The sequence below is a fragment of the Macrotis lagotis genome, chromosome 3 (genome assembly GCF_037893015.1).
Source record: "Macrotis lagotis isolate mMagLag1 chromosome 3, bilby.v1.9.chrom.fasta, whole genome shotgun sequence".
Lineage (NCBI taxonomy): Eukaryota > Metazoa > Chordata > Mammalia > Peramelemorphia > Peramelidae > Macrotis > Macrotis lagotis.
Window position 1 is genome coordinate 417,385 of NC_133660.1, and position 26,217 is coordinate 443,601.

Genomic DNA, 26,217 nt, shown 5'->3' on the forward strand with positions numbered 1-26,217 from the left:
TTCCCCTCCTTTTCCTCCTCCTCCCCCTCCTTCTCCTCCTCTCCCCCAAAACCTCCTCAGATTTTGAACCCCACCAAGCTCAAAGTGGCTCCTGCCTCAGTGGATCTCAGCCACCTCACCTCTCCCTGCCTCCCCTAACCTGTTCTCCCCTTTCCCTCACTCAGACTTGCCCTAGATCAGGGACCTGGAGGACAAGACTCCCCCCACCCCAGACCTGCTGAGTCCTTTCCTCTCACCCAACTGCCAGTTCCAGCCTGGGTCCCCACTGGACCCATGTTCCAAGGACTACACTTATTTGAGTGATGGCTGGTCCTAGACACCAGGCCAGGCCAAGGCCACTTGCTAACCCAACTAGGTTTGGGCTGGGACCACCTCTTCCTGGCCTCACCTCCTTCTCCTACACCCTTCTCAAGTCATCTCTCCCCCTAAGACAATGTAAGTCCCTCCAGGGCATACCTGGAAGGTCATAAGATTCCAAGGTCTTGCAGCCCTCACAGCCTCTCCCCCATTTCCTTGGTTCCCCTGGGTACCCCCAGACTTCCTAGGGTTGCTGAAACCTGCAAGGTCTGGCTTGGTTTATGGAGGGGCCAGGGAGAACTGAGGCTCCAGAGATGGAAAAAAGAAGCCCTGGAGCGAACTCCTTGGGAAAGTGACTGGAGGTTTAGGACTTCCAAAAAGACTTCGCCAGTGTATCTCCAATGACAGCCCCCCAACTCTGGGTGGGTCAGGTGCCATGACTTCCATTTTGCAGATGAAGAAACTGAGGTTCTGAGAAGTCAAGGGTTTACAGGTTTTCAATCTAGTTTATTTTATTTTGTTGTTTTTTGAGGTTTTTTTAGAAAGGCAATGGGGTTAAGTGACTTGCCTAAGGCTACACAGGTAATTATTAAGTGTCTGAGGCCGGATTTGACTCGAGGGCTGGTGCTCTATCCACAGTGCCAAGTAGATGCTCCTTCAGTCTAGTCTCTTAATCAGACCTAGAGTTGGGTAGTACTCGAGAAGCCATTCCAACCAGCTCCCCATCTCCCTGCTGAGGAAACCGAGGCCTAGGGTCACCCTGTCAAAGTCCCCTGCCTTCCTACCTCCCCAACCCTGCTCTCTTCCATGGGCCCTCCCAGTGCCCTCCTGCTTGTCTTTCCCCCAGCACACCAGCTCCAGAGAAACCACGAGAAAGACACTGGGAAACAACCCAATGGTCTTTATTCATCATAAAACTTAGACCAAGAAAAGTAACTTTGGGATTCAAACACCAATGCCCCGCCCCCCAAAGCAGGCAGCTGCAGAATCCCTCGCACCCTGGCTGACACTGGCACAAGACGCTTTTAACCTGCACTCCCGATTTGGCACAGGGATGCCCCGGTCCCTGAGTGGATGCTGATGAGTCCCAACAAGAATTCCCTGAAGAGAAACTGATGCGGTCCAGCAGGGCCCCCCCACCCCCGAGACTAGAGAAGAACAGATGGAAGGAGGAAGGGAGCAGGACCAGGGGAGTGTGGGCACCAGCTCACAGGATTGTGCAATGCCTGGACCTGCAGCCTTGGTCCTGGGACCACTGGATCTCCTGAACCAGCTCCCGGAAGGCCTGCTCCACGCCCTGCCCAGTCTTGGCTGAGGTTTCCACGTAGGGTACCCCAAAGCTTTTAGCTCCTTCCCAGCCCATTTCTGAGTCCACCATCCGGTGGACCAGGTCCACCTTGTTGGCTACCAGCACCATGGGCACCCGACTGGTGCCCTTGATCTTCTGAACCTGATCCCAGAAGAGGCTCATATCCACAAAGGTACTGATGCAGTCGACCATGTAGACAAAGAGGAAGCCCTGGCCCCAGAGGATGCAGTCCTCACGCAGCTCCTGGAACAGCTCCCTTCCGGAAGTATCCATGATGGCCACCTGGCAGGGCTCCCCATCCACCACCAGCTGCCCGCGGTACAAGTCTCTGACAACATGCTCCGACTCCTCCATGAAGCGGTTCTGGAGCAAGCGGATGATCAGCGCACTCTTGCCCACAGCACAGCAGCCCAGCACCACCAGGTTGTACTGTGTCATAGCCCTGACAGTTACCTAAGGAGGCAGGGACAAGAGAGGGAGCCTGTGAGAGCTGGGGAACCCTAGGCCACCTCCAGAGCCCTAATAATGTCTTCCCTAAAGCCCAGCCTCAGGGTACCTCCTTTCCCATCATCCCTTGCCCAAAGCCAAGCAGGGCAGGCTAACCTTCCCTGGCAGGGGTCCTTTGGATGCACCCACAGGCTCAATTTAGGGCCAGCTCCCCAGAAACAATGCACGCTCAGTCAACATCATTCTAAGGAGTTCCAGGAGAGCAGGGTGCCAGGCCCTGGGGTACAGCTCTCTGATGCCCCTGGTCCTCTCCTGCATGAGAATCCCCACCAAGGAACTGGAGCTGTTCTGAGCCAGTCTGGAGTTCGGGGTCACTCGATGTGTTCTCACCCTGCCCAAAGGACACAAAAAGGCGCCATCTTGTCCTTCCAGGAGGAGTAAATAGGCACTGCCCACCTTTGCTAAAGGGCATCATGGTCCCTGTCTACCTTTCTTAGGGGAAATCACAGTGCCCCCCATCCCTTCACAATCTGTGCACCCCCTGAGGGCTTGGTTGGCTGCTGGATCTGGGCTTCAAGTTGGATCCTGATTTGGTTCTATGTCTTTGGCACATGTGGCAGAGGGAGCAAAGGCCTTCAAATCATTTCTTCTTTCTGCTAGAGCTTCTACATCTGGAAGCCAGTGGTCCTCCCCACCTTACCCCCCTCCCACCCCCAGCTAAACTGTGCTCAGAGAAGAAGGATTCCAGGGCCTTCCCTCTGCAGCCCGGGGAGGACAAAGGGCAGTGGGGCTCACCCCCACCCCCTGCAGGGGCAGCCCCCCCCCCAGTCAGTGAGGCCTCGGGGTTTCCGCTGAGGCTGCCAGCTCGCCCCCCAACCCGGTCACTCCTCATTTGTGTTCAGGTCCTCCTGCCTCTACTTACCTTTCCCGGAGGTGAGAGCGCTGAGCGAGAGGGCGCCCCAGGGACGCGGGACACGCGAGGGCGCGGGATGAGACACTGAGGCGCCGGACCGGGCAGGTGGGCTTCGCCGCAGCCCGCACCTTCATCCAGAACGCTCCGTCCCAGCGGCTCCGCCCCCAGCCCCGTGGCCTCCGGGAAGCCCCCTCCCCACACACACTGCCCAGTCCCAGGCTGGTTAGCCTGTCCCCCGGGGGGTCCTCCACGTGGACTGGTCAAGGGAGGGGCCCCCGGCGGAAGAGAAGGAACTGGAGCTGCAACATTGTATCCAGTGGGGCCCCGAGGCGGGGGGGGGGGGGGGGGGGGGGCGGGCTGCAAAGACCGGAGCCCGGGCTTGGCCGGGCCACCTGGCAGGCAGACGGGGCCCTTGGGTGCCCACTGGCACTGATCCAACTCCTCAGTGCTTGTTGTCAGGGAGCATTTTCAGGTCCAATGCTCTTCCATTGCCACAGATTCCCAGCCGGGCTCGCCTCCTCAGGCTGCACAGGGCAGCTTGCTCCACCTAATGCCCCAGGTCTTTGCTCCTGAATCTATACTGGCATCATCTCGACCCTCTTTAGCTCCCCCTTGGTTCCTGCCATCTTCAATCTGGTCCCAGGGAAAGACAGCAGCTCTAAGTTTCCCCTCAGACTCTCCCCTCACCCTTAGCATTTCCCAATTTGTTCCCCTCTTAGCCCAAGGATGTCTCCTCCACTTCTGGGTCAAAGATCTGCTGGCCTGGTCCCACTCTGACCTCCAGGTCTTCCTCTCCCTGACTCTTGGAACCTGAAAAGGCTGGCACATCCCAGTGATGGAGGATTGAGAGCCAAGGACCCTAAGGTGGAACTGATGCAGAGAGAAGGGAGCCTTAGCAGGACCACACTGGATACAGGGAGAGCGAGGTGGGGTGGTGACCAACCAGGAAGACTGTAGCTCTCTCCCTAATGAATATTGGTGAAAAACTCTTACACAAAATTTTAGCAATGAGACTACCTTAAGTTATCACCAGGTGAATACACTCTGATCAGGTTGGATTCATACCAGGCAGGCAGGGATGGTTCAACATCAGGAAAAAACACAACATAACGAAACATTTCAATAGTAAAACCAACAGAAATCAGAGGATTATCTCAATAGACGCTGGAAAAGCATTTGATAAAATGCAACATCCCTTCCTATTAAAAACACTACAAAGTTTAGGGGTAAATGGAGTTTTTCTTAAAGTAATAAATAGTATCTTTCTTAAACAATCAACAAATATTATATTTCATGGGAATAAACTCAGAGTATTTCCAATACATGAAACAAGGATGCCCATGATCACCGTGACTATTCCATCTAGTATTAGAAATGCTAGCAGTAGCAATAAGAGAAGAAAAAGAAACTGAAGGAAACAAAATTGGCAATGAGGAAGCAAAACGTTCACTGTGTGCAGATAATAAGATGGTATACCTAGAGAGCCCGGGGAAAATCATCTTAAAAACTCCTTGGAACAATTCACAAATTCAGCAAAGTAGCAGGAGAGAAAATAAACCCACATAAATCACCAGCATTTCTATATATGAACAACAAAGCCCAAGAGTGAGAGAAAGAGAAATTCCATTTAAAATAACTGTAGACAACAGAAACTGTATGAAGACAATTATAAAAGTCTCCTCACCCAAATGAAGTCAGCTCTAAATCATTGGAAAAAAGCCAAATGCTCGTGGTTTAGTGGAGCTAACATAATAAAAATGACAAAGGAGAACAAAATAGAGAAAAGGAGAGAAAAGAAGAGAAGGGAAGAAGAGAAGAGAATTGAAGAAGAGCAAAGGGAAGGGAAGCAAAGAAAAGATCATTTCACTTTGGATTGGCTCAGAATTCTGCACAGGTTTTTCAATCAGGGCTCTACCCCTCAGCAATTTCCCCATGGGGACGGCTTTCCACTAAATGAAGGTTTTGCGGGATTCCCCCCATTTGATGGTATAACAGTTTTCATGTTCCTTTACTTGATTTGTATGGTAAATATTTTCTTCATCCTGAAAGAAATTAAGATAATTTTTAACCTTCTTTGAAATTCTCAGATTCTGTCTCTTCCCCCGCCCCATCTTTGCCTCTCTCTCCCTCTCTCTGTCTCTCTCCACCTCTCTTCCCCTCTTCCCCTGTTTCCCCCTTCCCCCTTCCCCCTCCCCCTCTCTCCTCTCTCCCCCGCCCCCTCTCTGAATCTCTCTCCCCCTTTTCCACCCAGCTAGTGGCCTTGAAGACCTGGGCCTCCCCCTCTTCTGACCCAAGGGCAAAACAAGGCCCTCCCTAGTGTGGTCTGCTGCTGGGTGATGTTAGGTGATTTCAGAAAGCTAGCTAAGAGGTGGGTGACTTTGAAAAACTTTATTTCTTTTGTTTTTGAATGTTGTCTTTTTCTTCCCCAATAACTTCTTTAGGCATTGCAAAACTAGTTTATTGACTTATTTTTCCCACTATATGCAAAGATAGTTTTCAACAATCATTTTTTGCATGGTTTTGAATTTCATATTTTTCTGCCTCCCTCCTGCCTTCTCTTCCTCCTCCCCCTGCCCTGATAGAAAGCAATCTAATATAGGTTGTAGGGTGATCATTTTCCTTTATAGTCATATTGGTCAGTCTGATAGGTGTGGTATGAGGTCGTTCTGTACAGTTGTTTTAATTTGCTTTTCTCTAACCAATAGTGATTTGGAGCATTTTATGAAATACTAATTAAAGATAGCTTTGATATTTTCATCTGAGAATCACTGTTGCATCAATTGGGAATGACTGCTATTTTTAAAAACTTGACTCTGTTCTCTGTGTTTTAGAAATGAGTCCTTGATCAGAAGTCCTAGCTGCTAAAACTGTTTCTCAACATACTGTGCAAAAACTTTTCAACTGAATTCCAAACAATTATTCATTTTACATTTTATAATGCTCTGTCTCAATCTCTTTCTTTCTCCCTCTCTTTCTGTCTCCCTCTTCCTCTATCTCTGTCTCTTTCTCTGTCTGTCTCTGTCTCTGTCTCTGTCTCTCTGTCTCTCTCTCTCCCCCCTCCCCCTTTCCTTCCTTCCTTCCTTCCTTCCTTCATAAACTCCTCCTCTTTTCTTAGACCTGGTTCTCCCAGTTCACTTATGATAGAACCTTTGTTATCTAAATCCTGGATGCACTTGGACCTTTTCTTGATTTAGTGTGTGAGACGTAAGGATAGGCTTCGATTTTGGCATACTATCTGCCAGTTTTCCTAGCAGGTTTTATCTGAGACTGAGTTCTTATCCGAGGTTGGAGTCTTTGGATTTCTCAAACAGATTGCTAGTTATTCACCCCTGTTTCTTTTGCACCTAATCTAGTCCAGTGCTCCACCACTCTGTCTCTTAGCCAGAGCCAAACAGTTTTGGTGACTGATGCTTTAGCATAGCATTGTAGGTCTGAAATGGTTAGGGCACTTTCCCTTTTAGTTTTTTTTTTAATACCCTTGCTATCCTTGACTTTATTTTTCTCCATTGATGAAGTAATTTTTGGCAGTTTGGTATGGTAGATAAGTCATTTAATTCAGACAGAATTGTCATTTTTGTTATATTATATGGACCTACGAAGGAGCAGCTGACATTTGCCAGTTATTTAGCACTGATTTTATTGGTGTGAAAATCATTTATAATTATTTTCAGATGGTTCCTGAATTTACCATGACAGGTGGACTTCTAAGTATTTTATGCTGTCTACAAGTCCTTTAAATGGAATTTCTCTCTCTTGCTGCTGTGACTTCTTGGTCTTCTCTAGAAATGCTGATGATTTGTGTGGCTTTATTTTCTATCCTGCAACTTTGCTAAAAGTGAATCATTGTTTAAAGCAGTTTTGGGGGGAATGATTTTATAAGTAGGTCATCAAATCATTTGCAATGAGTTTAAGGTTTGTGCCTTCTTGACTATTCTGCTTCTTCCATTTCTTTTTCTATTCTTATTGCTGAAGTTAACATTTCTAATACCATTTTGCATAATAATAGTGATAATGAGCATCCTACTTTATGGGTAATTTTTTGGTTTTTTTCACCTTTTTCTTCTTCTCCCCTCCTCCCCCTCCTTTAAGAAGCCAAACAACTTAAGCTAGAAGACTTAGATCTGGGAAAGGTGTTGAAAAGCAGTTCAACAGATCCTCCAGGCCCTCCCCTACTCACAGCCCCCAGGATCAAGGCTGGCTTGAGGCTCTCTGGGGAATGCAGCACCAGGGCCTTTTTCTGAAGTTCCCCAGGATGCCCTCCTCTTAGACAGGCCTGCATGGCTCTTCTGGGGCTCTGGTGAACTTTACTACCTCCTGAGAGAGATGGATGAATGGGGATGGACCAAATGCAGGTGGAAGCCCAGGAGCCATAGCTTGGGCTCTCCTTCTGCCGCACTGCCCTCCGGGCCTTTCCCCCCTTCCCCCCCCTTCCCCCCAGTGGCTGCGGGTTTGGTCAGTCCTTGGTTGTTTTTGTGGGGGTTTTTTTGGCAAGACCTCACTGGGAGAGGAGTTCCCCTGCCCAGGTTCTTCTCGTTCAGAAAGGCAGACAGTTTGGTTTAGTTGACACTGGTGCCGCAACGCTACAAAAAGCCCTTGGGCCGGGGAAGAGCATCAACTTGGGCCAGCCAGTTCCACAGCATGCTTTCTTTCCTGCCAGTCCAGCCACCAAAAAGCAAACCCTCAAAGCCTGGAATTTCCCCCCTTATTCTTCTAGCCCCCCCTTCCTCCCTGTCTCTCCCCTTCTCTGCCCCCTGTCCCCCTCCTCCACCTTGAGGACCTGGGCCTTCCCCTCTCCTGACCCAAGGCAAAACAAGTCTCTTCCCCAGTGTGCTCTGCTGCTGGGTGATCTTAAGTTGATTCTGGAAAGATGGCTCAGAGGTGGGTGACTTTGAAAAGCTTTATTTCTTTTGTTTTTGAATTTCCAATGACTTCTCTAGGCATTGCAAAACTAGTTTATTGATTTATTTTCCCCACTATATGCAAAGATACTTTTCAACAATCATTTTTTGCAAGGTTTTGAATTTCATATTTTTCTGCCTCCCTCCTGCCTTCTCTTCCTCCTTCCCCTGCCCTGATAGAAAGCAATCTAATATAGGTTGTAGGGTGATCATTTTCCTTTCTAGTCATATTGGTCAGTCTGATAGGTGTGGTGTGAGGTGGTTCTGTAGAGTTGTTTTACTTTGCCTTTCTCTCATCAGTAGTGATTTGGAGCATCTTATGAAAAACTGACTAGAGATAGTTTTGATATCTCCATCTAAGAATCATTGTTCCATCATTTGGGAATGACTTGTATTCTTAAAACCTTGACTCTGAAAGGGTGGCTAGATGGCGCCGTGGAGAGAGCACCAGCCCTGCAGTCAGGAGGACCTGAGTTCAAATATGACCTCAGACACTTCATAATGACCTAGCTGTGGAGCAAGTCATTTAACCCCACTGCCTTACAAAATCCTAAAAAAACAACTAGACTGTTCTCTCTCTGTTTTAGAAATGAGTCCTTGATCTGAAGTGCCAGCTGTTAAAACTGGTTCCCAACTTTTCAAAGGTTTGTGCCTTCATGACCTCTTCTAATTCCTTCCATTTTGTTTTCTATTCTTACTGCTGAAGCTAACATTTCTAATACCATTTTGGATAATAATAGTGATAATGAGCATCCTACTTTATGGATAATTTTTTATTTGTTTGTTTTTTTTACCTTCTCCCCTTCTCCCCCTCCTTCAAGAAGTCACACAATTTAATCTGTGTGATTTAGATCTGGAAGAGCTGTTGAAAAAGTAGTCTGACCTATCCTTTGTGCCCTCCCCCTGCCCCAGCCTCCATGGATAAGAGGGGCTCAGGGCTCTCTAGGGAACCCAAGGCCAGGGCCTTTTGGACTCTTGGACAGGCGTGCATGACTCTTTGGGGGCTCTGATGAACATTTCCCCTGCCAGTACCTCTGGATAAAGATGTTTGTGTGTGTGTGTGTGTGTGTGTGTGTGTGTGTGTGTGTGTGTGTGTGTGATGAGTTTATCCACTTAAGTAAAACTCAGAGATTTCTCAAGGTATGAAGAGAAAAGGTTTTATTTCAGTTTTCAAGAATTGGACCCCTTGCTCCGTCTTAAATATGGAGAGAGAGAAAAAGGGGTAAAGAGCAGGAAATCCAAGATCCATTTATAGTGCACCCCCCACACACACACACACACACTGACCTGTTAGTGAGGAATGTGGTCTTCACTATCTAGGCCACAATTACTCTAAAGAACAAGCATAGAATTCAAACAGAGACAAGTGCTCCCCCTCGAGGACAAGGAATGTAGAACCATCTGGACCAAAGTCCAGATAAGACAAAAGTCAGTTTACTCTTTACATTCTGGTCAAGGTAACAAAATTGATTGTCAGGGGAGGAGGGGCAGAAGGGACATAACACACAGCTTAGGTATTTCTAATCTATAACATTCTGCTGAAGAAATCTCAGACTTTATACCATTCAGATGGATTAATAGGGATGAACTAAATGCAAGTAGAAAGAGCACTTCTTTGGCCCTGCCTTCCCGGTCTGGCACAGCCCCCCCCCCCCACTTTGGTCAGTCCTTTTTTTTATATTTGTAAGATCTCACTGGGAGAATAGTGCATGGGATAAAAACCCACTTAAAAATATAGAGACTCCTCTGAACAAAACAGAAAGTTTATTTTGGCTTTTCTCGAGAAAAGGGCACACTCCAAGACTCACAAAAGTAGCGAAGGTCAAGGGGCTGCCTGGAGGTGATAGTCAAGTAAGATTATATGGCCTAATGGGATCCTCGGCGGTACAGTGTTATTGATCTGAAAGATGCCTTCTGGCCTTGCCCCTCCATCACGAGAGCAGGGAAATCTTTGCATTCACCAGGAAAAAATCTTAAAACGGGAAGAAAACAGCAGCTAAAGTGGACAGTCTTGGCCCAGGCTAATCAGAGTCCTCCAATTTATTTGGGCAAACCCTAGAGAGAATTCTCCAGATGTTCCCCTCTCTACCTGTAGTAAAGTTCCTTCAGAATGTGGATGACTTGTTGCTCTCAAGATGAAAATGAGCTGAGCTACAATTAAGTTGTTAAATGATGAAGGGAAAGGATTCGAGGGTCTTCCTGAAGAAACTATAATTTACTGAGGAGGTCAGATATTTGGGTCATCTCCTCAGGGAAAGGAACAGGAAGATTAGTCTCCAACTCATCCAAACCATCCTGGATTGACCCCTCCCTCTTATCAAGAGAGAGCTCAGGAGGTTCCTGGGATTGATTTAGCTTATGGATTGTTTCATATGCTTAAAACTCAAAGGCTGTATAAGAAATTGTTAGTTGAGGAACCTGAGACCTTAATGTGGGAAGGTGAAGAGAAGGAGGATGTTGGGAGACTGAAGCTACCCTTATTGCAGCCTCAAGTCTTAACTTTGCCCACCCTGGACAAGCCTTTTCATTTGGTTGTCTCTGGACACCAGGGCACAACTCTTGGCGTGTTAACCCAGTCCTGGGCAGGGCAACATCAACTAGTGGCTTTCCTATCCAAACTCCACCCACCCTCAGGGGTGACCTAAATGCACTCCAAGCAGTGGCAGCCACCACACTATTTGTGGAGGAGAGCAGGAAGTTGACTTTTGGGGGACCCTTAGTGGTCAGTTCCCCACATCAAGTTCAGACTATTTTAAGCCAAAAAGCAGGGAGGTGCCTGACAGGTTCTAGGATTCTAAATGCAAAGGCATGCTCTTATTACAACTACAGACTGTCATTTGAACCCAGCATCTTTCCTGTGAAAAGGAAAGGGTGATGGCCTCGGGGGGTTGGGGATGACTGATAAGACTTGGTAAACTATCAAACCAAATCTGGTTTGATTTAAGGGAGGTCCCTTTTGAAACAGGGAGAAGGTTGTTTATTGATGGGTCCTCCAGAGTGCTAGAGAGAAAACATAGAAATGGGTATGCTATTATAGCTAGGGAAGGCTGGCATGTGATAGAATCTGGACCCCTCCCTAGACAGCAGTCTGCTCAAATCTGTGAATTGTGTGCCTCGAACAAGGCTCTTAGGATTTTAGATGGAAAATCTGGGAAGATAGAGGGCTTATTAATAGCAGGGAAAAGGAGTTGGTACATAGGGAATTGATCAAAGAAATATTAGAAAACCTACTCTTCCCCTCAGAGATTGCTGTGGTACAAGTGGGGGGCTAACAAAAGGGAAGCTCCACTGAGGTGATAAGGAATAGATTAGCTGATGAGGAGGCAAAATGGGCTTTGCTAGAGGAAGTTGGGACCAAGATGTTGGTTCTCATCCCAGAAGTTCCACCCCCTGAGTCAAACTCCATACTCAATGAGAAGGAAGAGGAAAAAGCTGTTAAGAGCTATTAAGACAGAAGAAGGGTGTTGAATAAAGAAATAGCAAGAGAAATATTAGGAGTCTTCCATCAGGGAAGCCATTGGGGTACCCAATCAAGGTGTGATGAATTCTTTTCTTAATATTAATTAATTAATTTATTTTGAATTTTACAATTTCCCCCCAATTTCACTTACCTCCCTGCATCCCCCATAGAAGGCAGTCTGTAAATCTTTACATTGTTTCCATAGTATGCATTGATCTAAGTTGAATGTTAGAAGAGAGAAATCATATCCTTAAGGAAAAAGAATAAAAGATAGCAAAATTACATAATAAGATAAGGGGTATAAATTAAAGGTAATAGTCTGTGATCTTTGTTCAAACTCCACAATTTGTTCTCTGGATATGAAGTGTGATGCATTCTTAAGGATCTATGGGTGTTTAGGAATATACACATTAGCTAAACAAATTGCTGGAAGGTGCCTTATATTTCAAAGAGTTAACAAGAATGTGATGAGGAAACCAATGACCGGTGGCAGGCAGATCAGTCTGAAGCCCTTCCAGAGCATCCAGGTGGATTATACTGAGATGCCACCCATGGGAAAGTTAAAATATTTATTGGTCATAATGGATCACCTTACTGGCTGGGTGAAAGCTTACCCCTCAAGCACAGCCACTATCTCTGGGGTCAGTAAGGCCATCTTAGAGCCAAATCATTCTTCAATTGGGGCTGGTGAAAAGGATTGACTCTGATAATGGGACACACTTTACATGAAAGGTATTACAGAATATTATGAGTTGCACGAGCATGAATAGGGAATTTCATGTCCATGGGCATCCTTCTGCTTCCAGCAAGGTAGAAAGGATGAACCAAACATTAAAAAAATCAATTATTGAAGTTGGGGCTTGAGACACAGTTACTGTGGACCCAGTGGCTCTCAATTGCTCTGCTGAGGGTTAGAACAGCCCCCAGAAAAACCATTGGATTGTCCCCATAAGAAATGTTGTTTGTGTTATCTTATATGGGAAGGGGAACTGAACTCTTCACTCTGGAAAACAAAGACAAATTTTTCAGAAATTACTTTTGGTGGTTTTGTCTTCCCTAACAGATCTTTGGCATATATGTGTGTTTTGCCTCAGACTCCACCATTAGAGTTTCCAGTATATACTAACAAGCTTGGTAATTGGTTGCTCATAAAGACATGGAGAGAGCTGAAACTTCATCCAAGCTGGGATTGACCGGTCCTGATCCTGTTAACTACAGAGACTGCTCTGTGGATGGCCAAGTGGGTTTGGACTCATTATACTAAAATAGAAGGACCAGTGGAGCAAACCCAAGACTGGAAGGTTCATGGAAATCCAGACCCCTAAAAATTGTTCTTCGTCGATGTTCTTTGTGGAAAGAAGCACTAACGACTGGCAAAAGCGAACTGACTCATTGCTGGGTAGTGTTTGGGGAACTGGTTTTCTGTATCCATATTGTACCACTAGAGACGGGAAGGGGGGATGTGGAATAGGAGACACATGGCTTTGAGAACAAATTGAGATTGGATTTTCATGGGACATAGTTATATCATACCTGAGTCTGTGAGTCCTATCTAGGGAGAAAAGCAAAGCGGGTACTAGAAGTGGTGGGAGGTTCTTGCTGAAGGACACCACTGTTGACCCTCCTTTTTCTAGTCCTCGCTGGCTTGGTGAGGGCTGTATATACAGCCCCAGCTCCTGCCCCCTGGGGGGGAGGAAAATAAATACTTCCAGCTGATGGAAGTCATTGCCCAGACCTTCAGTGTGACTGACTGTTGGATTTGTGGTGGTCCACAGCAGCTTGAGAACTGGCCTTGGATGCCAGTCCCCCTGAGTCTGGCCTGGATTCTCAGTTCCCGGTCAGAGGTTCATCATGGAACAGCATTTTGGTCCAGAGAAGAGAAGCATCAGTGGCCTGTGATGGAGTCAGTTCAGGGTGACTATTGTGTACACCAGCCTGGACAGGGCAATTTCTTGGGGAGCAGCAAATGTCTGTGGACTTATATCCAGAAGCAAGTTACCTATACTCTGGATTGTACAATTTACAGGGACAGATGGACCAAGACTCATGTGCGATGTAATGATGGGACCTGGATCCCCTGTAAAGATGCACAAACTGGGGGACTTGTTAAGGGAAACTGTGATTGTGGATACTTCATTATCCAAGACTGGAGATGCCAGTAGGTAGGGAGATACGTGGCCCCCAGAAAGAATTATCCAGACTTATGGATCTACTACTGGGGCACAAGGTGGAAGTTGGAGCTATAGAAACCCAATTCATATCTTGAATAGAATAATTAGACTCCAAGCTTTAGTGTAAATAATTACCAAGCCAGCAGCTAGGACCTTGGACTTGCTGACTGACCAAGCCGCGCAAACAGGCGAGGCAATTATTCAACATAGATTGTTATTAGACCACCTGCTTGCTGAAGGAAGGGGAGTCTGTGGTAAACTGAACTGATCATGTTGTTGCCTAAAGATAGATGATAATGGGCAGGTGGTAAAGGAAATAAGCAGGGATATCGGAAACTTGGCACATGTGCCCGTCCAAACCTCGACAAACCCATTTAGTACCTCTTGGATGAATTGGTTTACTGGTTCATGTTGAAAACATTTGCTGGGTATCTTACTATTGGTCCTAAATTGGATCATCCTATTAACCGTGTATCTCCCATGTATGATCCAGTTAACAACTCTAATAGCACAAAATTCTATCAGTAAATTAGGATGGCTATGCATCTCTAATAATGAAGAGGTAAAAACATTGATTGAAAAGGTGAGTAGTCCTATCAAGGATGATGACTGTGAATTAATGTTAAAACAATTTGGGGAAGACACAGAAGGTGAAGAGTGAAGACCAAGGTCTTATTTAAAAAGGGGGGGGGAATGTATGTTGTCCTTGGTCTCCACAGGGCTGAGGCTCCCTATGAAATCCATTACAAAGGGGAATGGCCCCAGCCAATCAGAAAACCTGAGAGAGTTCTCCTAATCCCATTCCAAAAATAACAAACCTGAGATTAGAAGAAACCAGTCCCTAACCTGTCAAGATTGACCTAGAGATCTTGACCTAATGTAACTGAGTTAATTCAATTAGATATTTGAATATTATCCCACACTTCCCCTGTGACAATTGAGGTTCATCAACATGTGTCACATGATGGGGTAAATCATATTAGGGACATGTCATGGGACGGGCATACCTCTTAGACTGTAACTCCAATTCTGTGAGCCTATGAAAATCCAGGTGGGAGGGGACAGGGTTTATATAATAAAGATGGAAGTGTACTTCAGGCTGGGGAGCACCTGTATCTTGCAAGACTTGTGAATAAAGTGTTCAGTTCTTCTCTCACTCTAGCAGATTTCTTTCACAGCTAGAGAACACTGGATATCACCTGTTTCTTCCCCAAAGACTCTTATTCATTGATTTATTTTTACACTATATTCAAAGATAGTTTGCACCAGTCACTTTTGCAAGGTTTTGAATTTCACATGTTTCTTCCTCCCTCCATGCCCTGATAGAAAGCAACCTAATGTAGTTCTGCATTGATCATTTCCCTTTATAGACATATTGGTCAATCTGATAAGTGTGGTGTGATGATGTGCTTCCCTGCAGTTCTTTTAGTTTGCCTTTCTCTCATCAATAGTGATTTGGAGGGTGGCTAGGTGGCGTAGTGGATAAAGCACCGGCCTTGGAGTCAGGAGTACTTGGGTTCAAATCCGGTCTCAGACACTTAATAACTACCTATCTGTGTGGCCTTGGGCAAGCCAATTAACCCCATTTGCCTTGCAAAAACCTTAAAAAAATAGTGATTTGGAACATCTTATGAAAAACTGACTAGAGATAGCTTTGATATCTCCATCTAAGAATCATTGTTCCATCATTTGGGAATGACTTCTATTCTTAAAAGATTTGACTCAGTGCTCTCTGTATTTTAGAAATGAGTCCTTGATCAGAAGTACCAGCTGTTAAAACTCTTTCCCAATTTACTGTACAAAAACAATTAGTCATTTGGCATTTTCTAATGCTCTGTTGGGCTCTTTGTCTCTGTCTGTCTCTCTCTCTGTCTTTCTTTCATTTCCCCTTTCTCATTTCTTTCTCTTTCTCTCTTTCTTTCCCTCTTTTTAAAAAAATTTTTATTTAAGGCAATGGGGTTAAGTGACTTGCCCAAGGTCAAACAGCTAGGAAATTATTAAGTGTCTGAGACCGGATTTGAACTCAGGTACTCCTGACTCCAAGACAGGTGCTCTATCCACTGCAGCCTCTTCCTTTCTTCCTTCCTTCCTTCCTTCCTTCCTTCCTTTCTTTCTCTTTGCCCCCCAACTTTGATCATAAGCTCCTCCCCTTTCCTTACACCTGACCTGACAGATAAACTATCCCTGGTTATTCCAATTGACTTATGTTATCACCTTTACTGTCTAAATCCTAGATGCACTTGGACTTTATCTTGTTATAGCCTCCCCCCAGTTTGGTCAGTCTTTTTTTTGTATTTGCAAGACCTCACTGGGAGAATAGTTCCCCTGTCTTCTGCCCAGGTTTTTCCAATTCGGAAAAGCAAGCAATTTGATCTAAGTGCCACTTGTGCAATAGTAGCTGGCCAAACAGTAGAAACACCACCATCACCACCACCATAGGCTCTTGGGTCTGGGGAAAGAGAGCTTCAAAGATGTGAGTCTAGGCTTCGTTTCTGGTATACTATCTTCCAGTTTTCCCAGCAGGTTTTATCTGAGACTGAGTTCTTATCCAAGGTTGGAGTCTTTGGACTTCTCAAACAGATTGCTAACGTTATTAACCCCTGTTTCTTTTGCACCTAATCTAGTCCAGTGCTCCACCACTCTGTCTCTTAGCCAGAGCCAAACAGTTTTGGTGACTGATGCTTTAGCATAGAATTGTAGATCTGAATTGGTGAGGGCACCTTCCCTTTTAGTTTTTTTATTGCCCTTGCTATCATTGACTTTATTTTTCTCCATTAGTGAAGTAAATTTTGGCCGTTTGGTATGGCAGATAAGTCATTTAATTCAGATAGAATTGCCATTTTTGTTATATTACATGGACCTATAAAGGAGCAGCTGACATTTGCCAGTTATTTAACTCTGATTTTATTGGTGTGAAAAGCTTTTATAATTATTTTCAGGTGGTTCCTGAGTTTACCATGACAGGTGGACTTCTAAGTATTTTATGCTGCCTACAAGTCCTTTAAATGGAATTTCTCTCTCTTGCTGCTGTGACTTCTTGGTCTTCTCTAGAAATGCTGATGATTTGTGTCTGGCTTTATTTTCTATCCTGCAAATTTGCTAAAAGTGAATCATTGTTTTAAGCAGTTTTTTTTGGGGGGGTGATTCTATAAGTAGGTCATTAAATCAGTGAATGAAAGGCTTGTGCCTTCATGATGTCTTCTAATTCCTTCCATTTCTTTTTCTATTCTCATTGCTGAAGCTAACATTTCTAATACTGTATTGAATAATAATGGTGATACGAGCATCCTACTTTATGGGTAATTTTTTGTTTTTTTGACATTCTTCTTCTCCCCTCCTTCCTTAAGAAGCCAAGTAATTTGATCTAGGTGACTTAGGTCCCTGAGAGATGATGAAAAGTTGTCAAACTGATCCTCTGGGTCCTCCCCCTGTCTCCAGGGACAAGGCTGGCTCAGGGCTCTCTGGGGAATGCAGCACCAGGGCCTTTTCTTAAGTTCCTCAGGATGCCTTCCTCTTAGACAGGCCGGCATGGCTCTTTTGGGTCTCCAGTGAATATTTCCTCCACTGGTCCCTCTCAACAAAGGTGGATGAATGGGGATGGACAAAATTCAGGTGGAAGCCTAAGAGCAATTCCTTTGCCCTGCTTTTCAGTATCTTGAGCAGGCCCCCTCCCCTCAGTTCGGTCATTATAGTTTTTTGTATTTGCAAGACCTCACAGGAGAATAATTCCCCTAACTTCTGCCCAGGTTTTTCCAATTAGGAAAGGCTGGCAATTTGATCTAGGTGTCACCTGTACAATACTGGCCAGGGAGGAACATTAGTAACACCACCACCACCGCCACCGCCACCGCCACCGGCTCTTGGGCCTGGGGAAAGAGAGCTTCAAATTCCTGCTTGGGAAGTTCCACATCTTGCTCTCTCCTCTGCTGCTGGCCCAGCCACCAGGAAACAAACCCTCAAAACCTGCCATTTCCCCCTCTTCTTCCCTCCCCTCCCACCCAGTTAGTACCCTTTCTGACCTAGCCCTCCCTCTCCCCTCCCCCAGCACCAACACAAGCCCTCCCCCCATTTGGGCTGGTGCTCGGTGAGTCTTCTGTGATTTAGAAAAGTTGGTTCAGAGGAACCCAGGATTTGCAATCCTTTGAAGGGAACTCCATTCATGTTGCTAGCCCCCCCCCCCCAAAAAAAAACCAAAACCGAAAGAAATACATTTCCATCATTCTACTTTTTATTTCAAAAATGACAAACATCAACCACACTTGTAATTGATGGTTTCATTTCCCTGGCATACAAATTCCTTCTCTCCATCAAGGGCACCTTATTTTTCTTTTCATTATTATCTCTTTAAGGCAATGGGGTTAAGTTCAAATTAGATTTTCAGTAATCTATTTCCTTCATGGACATGGGGGATGGAGGTGGAATTGTGTATAGAGGAAGTATGCTGTCTGAAATACAGAATTCTCAACCTCAGAATTTTTTTTTTGCCCTGGGAAAGTCAAGAAGTGCCCCCTCCCACTCTGACCCCCACCTAAGTAGCCTGCTGCTCCCTTTCTTAGGAGGAGGGGAGGCAGAGCTCCAGAACTCAACCTGACTACCACCAAACCATCTGAGCCTGAAACTACCCACCCACCCCAACCTTCCCCTTCTAAGCAATTAACACTTTGGCCACCTCTGTAACCTAGACCCAAGTTGGATGACCTAACCTGGGTTCAAAATATAAGACTGAGTCACACTTGAGGACAGAAAGAAAAGAAGGTCCTATTGGTGAATGCATGCTCCCTATACCTAATCCCTTCTTTCTTCACCAGGCAGAAAGGGAGAGGAGGAAAGAGGATGGAAAAAGAAGGATTAGAGAAGGAAATGAAGAAAAAAGGAAAAGAGGTCTTTCCCACCCATCAGACATCATAGCTCTCCTCACAACTCTTCCAGCCCCAATGGCAGGAAGGGAGAGGGCTGGGGGCAGGTGACAGAGTCTTGCTGTTGCTATTGTGACTGACCTCTGGGTAGGGAGAAAATCAGAAGGAGGAGGAGGAACCTTGAAGCTCAAAGATGGGCTTTGGGTCGCTGGGGCACAGCAGGTTGTTCCCCAGGTTCCCAAAGCTGCCTCTCCATCTCCACAGGGATCCACCCCAGCCCAGGGAGCCATGCATCCACATACACTACACACACACACACACACACACACACACACACACACACACACACAAACACACACAAAAACAACTCGTAACTCTTTGGCAAGCCTGACAGGGAGATATTGAGGAGCAGGGGTGGGGAAAGGACAGGAAATGCGGTAAGTTGTGGGTGAGGGATGGGGGGCAATGCGCACTGGTAGGCAGGCAGGCTGGCTCAGGCCAAGGGAAGGCCAGGAGAGTACAGCCAGCCAGATCCCACTGACCCGCTCAGGCCTGGGAGTCAGTCATTGAGAACTCACATCTTTTTCTTCCATCTATGGTCAAGTGATCAAGAATGAACCATACAGAAGAAAAAAAGGAGGTGAGTGAAATTACACAGCAAGGATGGATGGACGAACAGGGACTTGGGAGGGGGAGAACGGGGGGGGGGGGTACAGCAGGACGGGGGATGGGGCAGGCACACAAATACTTTTAAAAGTGATTTAAGATAACATCCTGGGGGCAAGAAGAATCTTTCTGGTCCTCAGGATGCTCAAGTGAAGTCAAGGAGAGAAAACGAAACCCAACTGCTTCCTTGTGAGGTGCCTAGAGGTGGGCCAAGTCATCCAGGTCTCAGGGCTTTGGTAAATACAGATGGGCCTGTGGCATTAGATTCCTGCTCTCTGAAGACTGATCTAAGAGGGAATTGAGGAGGAAAGAGGGAGAGAAAAGAACAAATATAAAGGGGGGGGAGAAAAGAAAATGAATAGGAAAGGTTCAATGGAAGAAAATAGCCTGATTCCCTGGCAGATTCTATCAAGCCCTATATGAGCATGAGAGTTTGGGTACAGCCTGGATTTAGCCTGAGAAGACAGTCAGGATGGAATAAGTGAACAGAGAAGAGAGAAAGGTTGGGAATGGGAAGTATGAGAGAAACACTGGGCCTCCCTCAAACAGGGACCTGAAGTCCCCTCATCAGGCCTGCCTACCTACTTCCATCTAGGCACCCCCAACTCAGTTACTATTTCAAAGTCTACGTAATTTCCTTTTTGGAAGAGGGAAAACCAACCTCATCGTGTATTGGCAGTTACTGTTCTATCCAAGTTCTTCTGGACACACTCCTGGGATGGGGGCTGGTTTCCTTGGGGCAAAGTGCTAAGTTGCCTCAGTTGACTCACCTCTGCAGTTCAGAGAGGACTGGTGGGGTCGAGGGTGGTCCGGGGCTGTTTGACAAAGAGAGAAGAGGAGACCAAGATTCCTGGGTCCATCCAGAGGATCTCCCGCCTGAAAACAGGAAACTTCAGTCACTGAGTGAAACAGAATGAAAGAGCAATTATTCAGATGGAACCATGAAGACTTTTTCTAAGAGGGGAGATACATGCACACACACACACACACACACACACACACACACACACAAAGACACAGACAAACAGACACATACCTCTACCCCCCCACCTTTCTTTCCTTCCCTTTCCCTTTCTTCCTCTCTCTCTCCCCCTTCCCTCCCTAACCCTCTCTCTCTCTCTCTCTCTCTCTCTCTCTCTCTCTCTCATGAAAAACGAGCTTTACATTTAAAAATTTATTTATTTATTCCCCCCATATTTATAAAATCCATTTTTAACATTTTTTAAGGTTTTTGCAAGGCAATGGGGTGAAGTAGCTTGCCCAAGGCCACACAGCTAAGTAATTATTAAGTGTCTGAGGTCAGATTTGAACTCAGGTACTCCTGACTCCTGGGCCAGTCCTCTATCCACTGTACCGCCAAGCTTCCCCCATTTTTTAACATTTTTTTTAATTTCTGAGTTCTAATTTCACTCCCTTTTTCAAGCCCTATCCCTTCCTAGCAAATCTGGATCGAATTCCCAAATGACCTATTATGAAAATTTCCCTAATACCTTGTTAAAGGAGTTCTGCCTGATTCCCTTTTATGTCACCAATATGGTACCTAAACCAGGAAGAACTGAAACGGAGAGACTAAGAAAATTGTAGACTGATCTCTGTAATTAATTAACATTGGTGCAACAATCTTAAGTAAAACATTTAGATAAGAGAGTACAACAAGTTATTACTAGGACAATACACCATGATTGGGAGGGATTTGTACCAGGTAGGCAGGCATGGTTCAATATTAGGAAAACATTCAAAGTCATTGAACATTTCAATATGAAAACCACCAGAAATCATATGATTATCTCCACTGATGCTGAAAACGTCTTTCACAGAATACCGCATCCATTCCTATTTAAAACACTGGGGAGTCTGGGAATATATGGAGCTTACCTTAAAATAATAACCATCTCTCTTTCTAAAACCATCTCTGTCATGGGGAAAAACAAGAAGCATTTCCAATATGATCAGGGGTGAAACCAGGATGCCCATGATCACCATGACTATTCAATATAGTATTGGAAATGTTAACTTTAGCAATAGCTGGACCACCCCAGGTTCTCTCAAGCAGATTCTTCGTGGGACCTATCAGCATCCACCTAGGGCCCTGGGCATCCCTGTGCCAGTTCGGGAGTGCAGGTCCAAAGGGCCTTGTGCCAGGATGTGAGGGATTCTGCAGCTGCCGGCCTGGGGGAGGGGCCTCGGGCTTTATCACAAAGTTACTTTTCTCGTTTTCAGGTTGATTACAAATAAAGATGTTACTGTGTTTCCAGGTGTGTTTGTCCTTGTTTGTCCAGAGCCGTGTGCTGGGGGCAGGAAGAGCAGGGGGCCAGTGGGAGGGCCCCAGGGAGACAGCCGGGCTGGGGAGGCAGGAAGGCAGGGGACTTTAACAGGGAGACCCCGGGGCCTCACGCTCCTCAGCAGGGAGATGGGGAGCTGGTTGGAAAGGCTCCTCGAGTCCTACCCAGCTCTGGGCTTAACTAAGAGACTAGACCGAAAGCCTAGGAACCCCTTACTTCTCAGCACCTCAGTTTCCTGATCTGTAAAATGGAGGTGATGGTACCTGACCCACCCAAAGATGGGGGGTGTCATTGGAGCCACACTGGCAAAGTCTTAAGGAAGCTCTGGAACAACAGAAGTCCTTATCTCTGGTCACTTACTCAGGCCTCTGCCCCAGGGCAGACCTCGCTTCTTTTTCCCTCTCAGGAGCCTCAGTTCTCTCCCTGGTCCTTCCCCAAACCCAGCCAGATCTAGTAGGACTCTGAATCCTAAGGAGTCAGTCTTGGGGTACCCGGCAGCATCAACAAAATGGGGGCTGGCCATTTAGAGGACAAAGTGTCTGCAAGACCCTGCAATTTTACATTTACACTCAATTGGTGGGAAAGGGGCCCTAGACAGAGGGAGCCTTGTGTCCAAGGGTCACAGAGAGAAGAAATCAGTGTCCTTGTTGCTTCAGGGTACCCCGAGATTCCTTGGGTTTGTTGAAACCTTCTGGGTCTGGCTGGCTTTGGGGAGGGTCCAGAGAGAACTGAGGCTGCTGAGTTGGAAAAAGAGGAATGGGTCTTCCCTGGAGGCACTTCCATTGTCTTAGGGGGAGAACTCAGCTGGAGGGGAGAGCTGAGCTGGGAAGGGTGAGGGAAAAGGGGGTGAGGCCAGGAGGAGGTGGTGTCTAGGACCAGCCATCCCCAAGCCAAGTGCATTCTCGGAAACATGAGTCCAGTGGACCCAGGATAGAGCTGGCATTTAGGTGAGAGGAAAGGTCTCGGCAGGTTTGGGGTGGGGGGAGTCTTTTCCTCCCGGTCCCTGATCTGGGGCAAGTCTGAGTGGGGGAGAGGGGAGAACAGGTTAGGGGAGGCAGGGAGAGGTGAGGTGGCTGAGATCCACTTAGGCAGGAGCCACTTTGAGCTTGGTGGGGTTCAAAATCTGAGGTTTGGGGGGAGTGGAGGAGAAGGAGGGGGAGGCTGAGGAGGGAGGGGAGGAAGAGAAGTCTGTCCATGGGCCTGGCCTGGGAGGCCAGCTTAGATGAAGCCCCCCCTTTCAAGGAAAGCAGCTGCTGAACCAAGCCTTAGATTCGGCCTGGGAGCCCTGAACCCATTAGCCCAATCAGCCCCAGGGAAATCCTCTGGCCTCTCTGCCTCAGTTTCTTCTCTCAGACACAGGAGGGTGTAGTCCTCTGGTGGGTGCTGTCTCTCAGATCATGATTGCAATTCCTTTCGGGATCATCATCATGCCTGATATACAGAGGAGGTCAGGGATCCTAGGGGCAGGGGAAAAATCCCTACCAAAGTCTCTTTCCCCTTCCCTGCCCCGCAGGGTGTAAACCCCGCAGTGATCCCCTGGCACCCTATGTCTGTGGGGTGAACAGTGTCCTCTCTTCCAGGGGTTGCCCAGGTCCCTCACCTTCCTAACATGTGAGCAGGGGTCCCCAGGAATGTCAGACTCCAGAGGAAGTCCATCTTTTTGTCCATTGGGTGTAATGTACATGGCAACCACTTGGGAAAGCAACCCGGGTTCGATTTCTTTGCTCTGTGACCTGTGGCCACATGTCTTCCCCCGTTTCTAGGGCCCCTTTCCTCGCCTGGAAAGTGAAGGCTTCTGATCGCCAGGTCTTTGCAGACCCTTCGGCCTCTAAATGGCTCTTCCCCAACTGGAAGCCCTGCCATGCACAGCTGTCCTGCCTGGGACAGGTGAGTCCCTTGCCCTTCTGGTCCTCACGTCCCTTGCAACCCTGGTCTGTCATCGTACAGAAATCAACAAAAGCCCCAAACCCCTGATCCTCAATCAGAGTCCCTGTTTTATCGGCATTGCTCTGACTCCCCTAGTTCAAGTGGGTGTCTAAATGGGGTGCCGACTCCCTGCCCCTCATTAGCTATTTAAGTCTGTGTCTAGCTGGTTATTTCCTGGGTGCATATCCTCCCTGGCCTCAGTGGGCCATTCATCATTTGGGGATATGTTGGACCTACCCTTTGATCTTGTGGATGGAGGAGACCTTGTTCTGTTGCATTTACTTCAGCTACATCCTTCACTTCTCAAACTGGGGGTAGGGGTCATTTTATCCCCATAGAACCAAATCCTCTGAACATTTGAGTTTCTCCTCTTGGTTCTGTTGATTGAAAAGTCGCTCTGCTGGACCCAGAGACAAATAGAGAACTTGGCATCTCCCCTGCTTCCACTGGATGCCAAATTCAAAGCGTTTTTTTCTGTTTCCCAGGACCAGGCAGTGCTGGGCATGGTTCATTTTTGTTTATGTTTTTGAAAGACAATGGGGTTAAATGAATTTCCCAAGGTCACACAGCTAGATGTCTGAGGCTGGGTTTGAATTCAGGTCCTCGTGACTCCAGAGCTGGTGCTCTACCCACCACACCACTTAGCTGCCCCCACTTTAAAAAGTAATATTATATTTTTCTCCCTGAAAAGATCAATTTAGCACAGTTTTAAAAGTTCTGAGTTCCACATTTTCTCCCTCCCACCCTTAGACAGTCAGCGGTTAGGTATATGAAAGTTTATTACTATATTTATCGTGTTATGAAAGGAGACCCAGGACCAAAGGAAAAACCTGAGAAAAATGTGACAATGGGCTTGATCTTCATCAGACTCCATCTGTTCTGTCCCCTGGAGGTGAATGGCATTTCTGTCCTGGGTCCTGTTGCCTTGGCTCATTGTGTCACTGAGAAGAGCCAAGTCATCCCCCCTCATCCCCAGTCCCGATGTTGGGGTGTGGGCATGAAGCCCTCCTCTTGCCTTTTGTCTTTCTAATTTTCTGACATTGAACTCCAAGAACTAACTTGGCAACTCCAAGTAAAGTTAATGAGATCTCAGGTCCTTTATTTACACTGATGGAAACTGAAGCCCCAATGGGCAGGAGGTCATAAGGTCCGAAGTTCAGAAAAGTATCCATCATCTAGGTTGGGCTCTGATTGACATTTAGGTGGTAGAAGGAGCTGTGACACCCCCGCTCCCACTCCTTTTCTCTATGACTGTCTGCTTCAGTTTCTTTTAATTTACTTACATTTATTTTAATATAAATTTGTTTTGTTTTCCAATTCTATACAATAATGGTTTCTACTAATTTTCTTTGCAACGTTTTGAATTTTGCAGTTCTCCCCATTTCCTCCCTCCCTTCCCCTCTCCCCCACCCAATAGAAGGCAGTGTGATAGTTTTACATTTGTTTCCATGATATGCATATATCAACATTGAAATGTTTTTATCTATAATATGGTTCTCATAGCAGTACCATCTCACAGGGTTATTGGGAGGATGGTGTACAATGCTAATTACAAAGCCCCTAGCAAATAGCAACTTAAATCATTTAAATGACTTAAAGCAGTTCCAAATACTTTTTTTTGGTCTTAAGTCTGCTCCGTCTCCTGCATCTCTGCCCAGAAGTGATAGGCCTCTTCTCAGCCATCTGCCTTCAAGCAGAGCCTGGCTCTTAACACTTTCCAAGGTCTTTCCCTCTAGATTGAACATGGTGGTCATTGTCTCAGTTGCTCTGGTCCTGCTGGCACCCCTCCATTGGCTCAGAGAAGCCTTCTCAGGGTCCTCTGGTCTTTTCCCTTCTCATACAATCCTATCACGTTCCCATGACCATGTGGGTTAGCGATTCCCAGAGAGGAGGGCACCACCTCCATCATTGCCTATTCCCATGGTTGGCTACATTGGAAAAGATTCTCTCTCTTCTAAAACAGCCATACCCCTGAGGGGCAAAGCCAGGTCGGCCGGGCATCCCTACATATCCTGCCTGGCTGCTTCTTCTGGGGAGAGCCCTTCTTGCTGGGCTGTCTCAGCTGCTTCAGGCCCCTGATCGAAGCCCTCATCATCTTCGCTGGCAGATCCCCTCCATTTCTAGTTGGACGCTTGCTTTGCTGGGCTCTCATCCTCTGATGTGGACAGTAGCTGGACTGGTCTCTAAGAAAAGCCTGCCCTCTCCCACTCATGCTACCTGACACAGGGACTCCTTCCTGACTTCCCAGTAGCCACGCCCCTACCCCTTCTCAGTGGATCTCTGCTCCACTGTTCACCTGGTGACTAAATCACGAACTTTATTTATTGTGAGATGGTCACAGCACTCATGGGCATTTCTAGAGCTCCCAGATGGGCCCAACCCTTTCCAGCTCCCAGGTCTCTGATCTTCTCAGTCACCCTCAGAGGGGGATTCTGTTATCACTGCCACTTCACAGAGGAGGAAACAAAGGTGCCTTGAGATCGGGACTTGCTAGAGTCAATCTTATTCCTTGGCAGTGGAGGCAGGCATGGATCCTTGTTCTGCAGACCCCTGCTCTGCAGACCCCCACTCTGCCTGCTCCAGGGTCTCAGCCTCAGAACATCCTCAGGTCACTGGCAGCAGCTGAAGATAAACAGCTGAGTTGTCCCAGCCACTGGGACAGTCACTAGTCTGGGGAGGAGAAAAGCTGGAAATGTGGTTTCTTGGGCTTGGGGGCTGCCAGGGTATATGTGTGTGTGTGGGGGGGGGACAAAAGAAGTCTGCAGACCTGGCTCCAGAATTCCTCATTCCTCACCTATGGGTCCCTCTTGGACTGGAGGTTCACCCCCCCCCTTTGCAGCCAGCTTCTCTGATTTAAGTCTCATGGCCAAATTGCTCAGACCTTGGGGGCTCTCCTTCCTTCTGGTACCCCTTGATACTTGCCAAGGATCTCTTACTCCATTTCTTTTTTTATTTGCTTTGTTTTTGCGAGGCAGTGGGGTTAATGGACTTA

The 26,217-nt window shown here is 46.8% G+C and overlaps 1 protein-coding gene across 1 annotated transcript; it reads right to left on the reverse strand.

Annotated features, from left to right (window-relative positions):
- Nucleotides 1-1,173: 1,173 nt before the first annotated feature.
- On the reverse strand, nt 1,174-18,641 carry LOC141517203 (uncharacterized). Its single transcript, XM_074228043.1, has 6 exons — nt 18,531-18,641; nt 17,286-17,424; nt 7,144-7,280; nt 3,514-3,599; nt 2,976-3,222; nt 1,174-2,059 (listed from the first exon to the last, which is right to left on the reverse strand). Exons 1-6 carry the CDS (start codon nt 18,639-18,641, stop codon nt 1,505-1,507), a joined length of 1,275 nt encoding a protein of 424 aa, XP_074084144.1. The 3' UTR covers nt 1,174-1,504.
- Between the last annotated feature and the right edge of the window lie 7,576 nt (nt 18,642-26,217).

Bases quoted from the DNA above. Each gene is read 5' to 3' on its own strand.
- LOC141517203 (XM_074228043.1), bottom strand. From the start codon at position 18,641: ATGGCTCCCTGGGCTGGGGTGGATCCCTGTGGAGATGGAGAGGCAGCT. The intron at 7,281-17,285 runs GTGACACCTAGA...CATCTCTCTCAG, and splicing joins CCCTGGCCAGTATTGTACAG to GAGGTAGTAAAGTTCACCAG. The intron at 2,060-2,975 runs GTAAGTAGAGGC...CTGCCTCCTTAG, and splicing joins CGCTCTCACCTCCGGGAAAG to GTAACTGTCAGGGCTATGAC.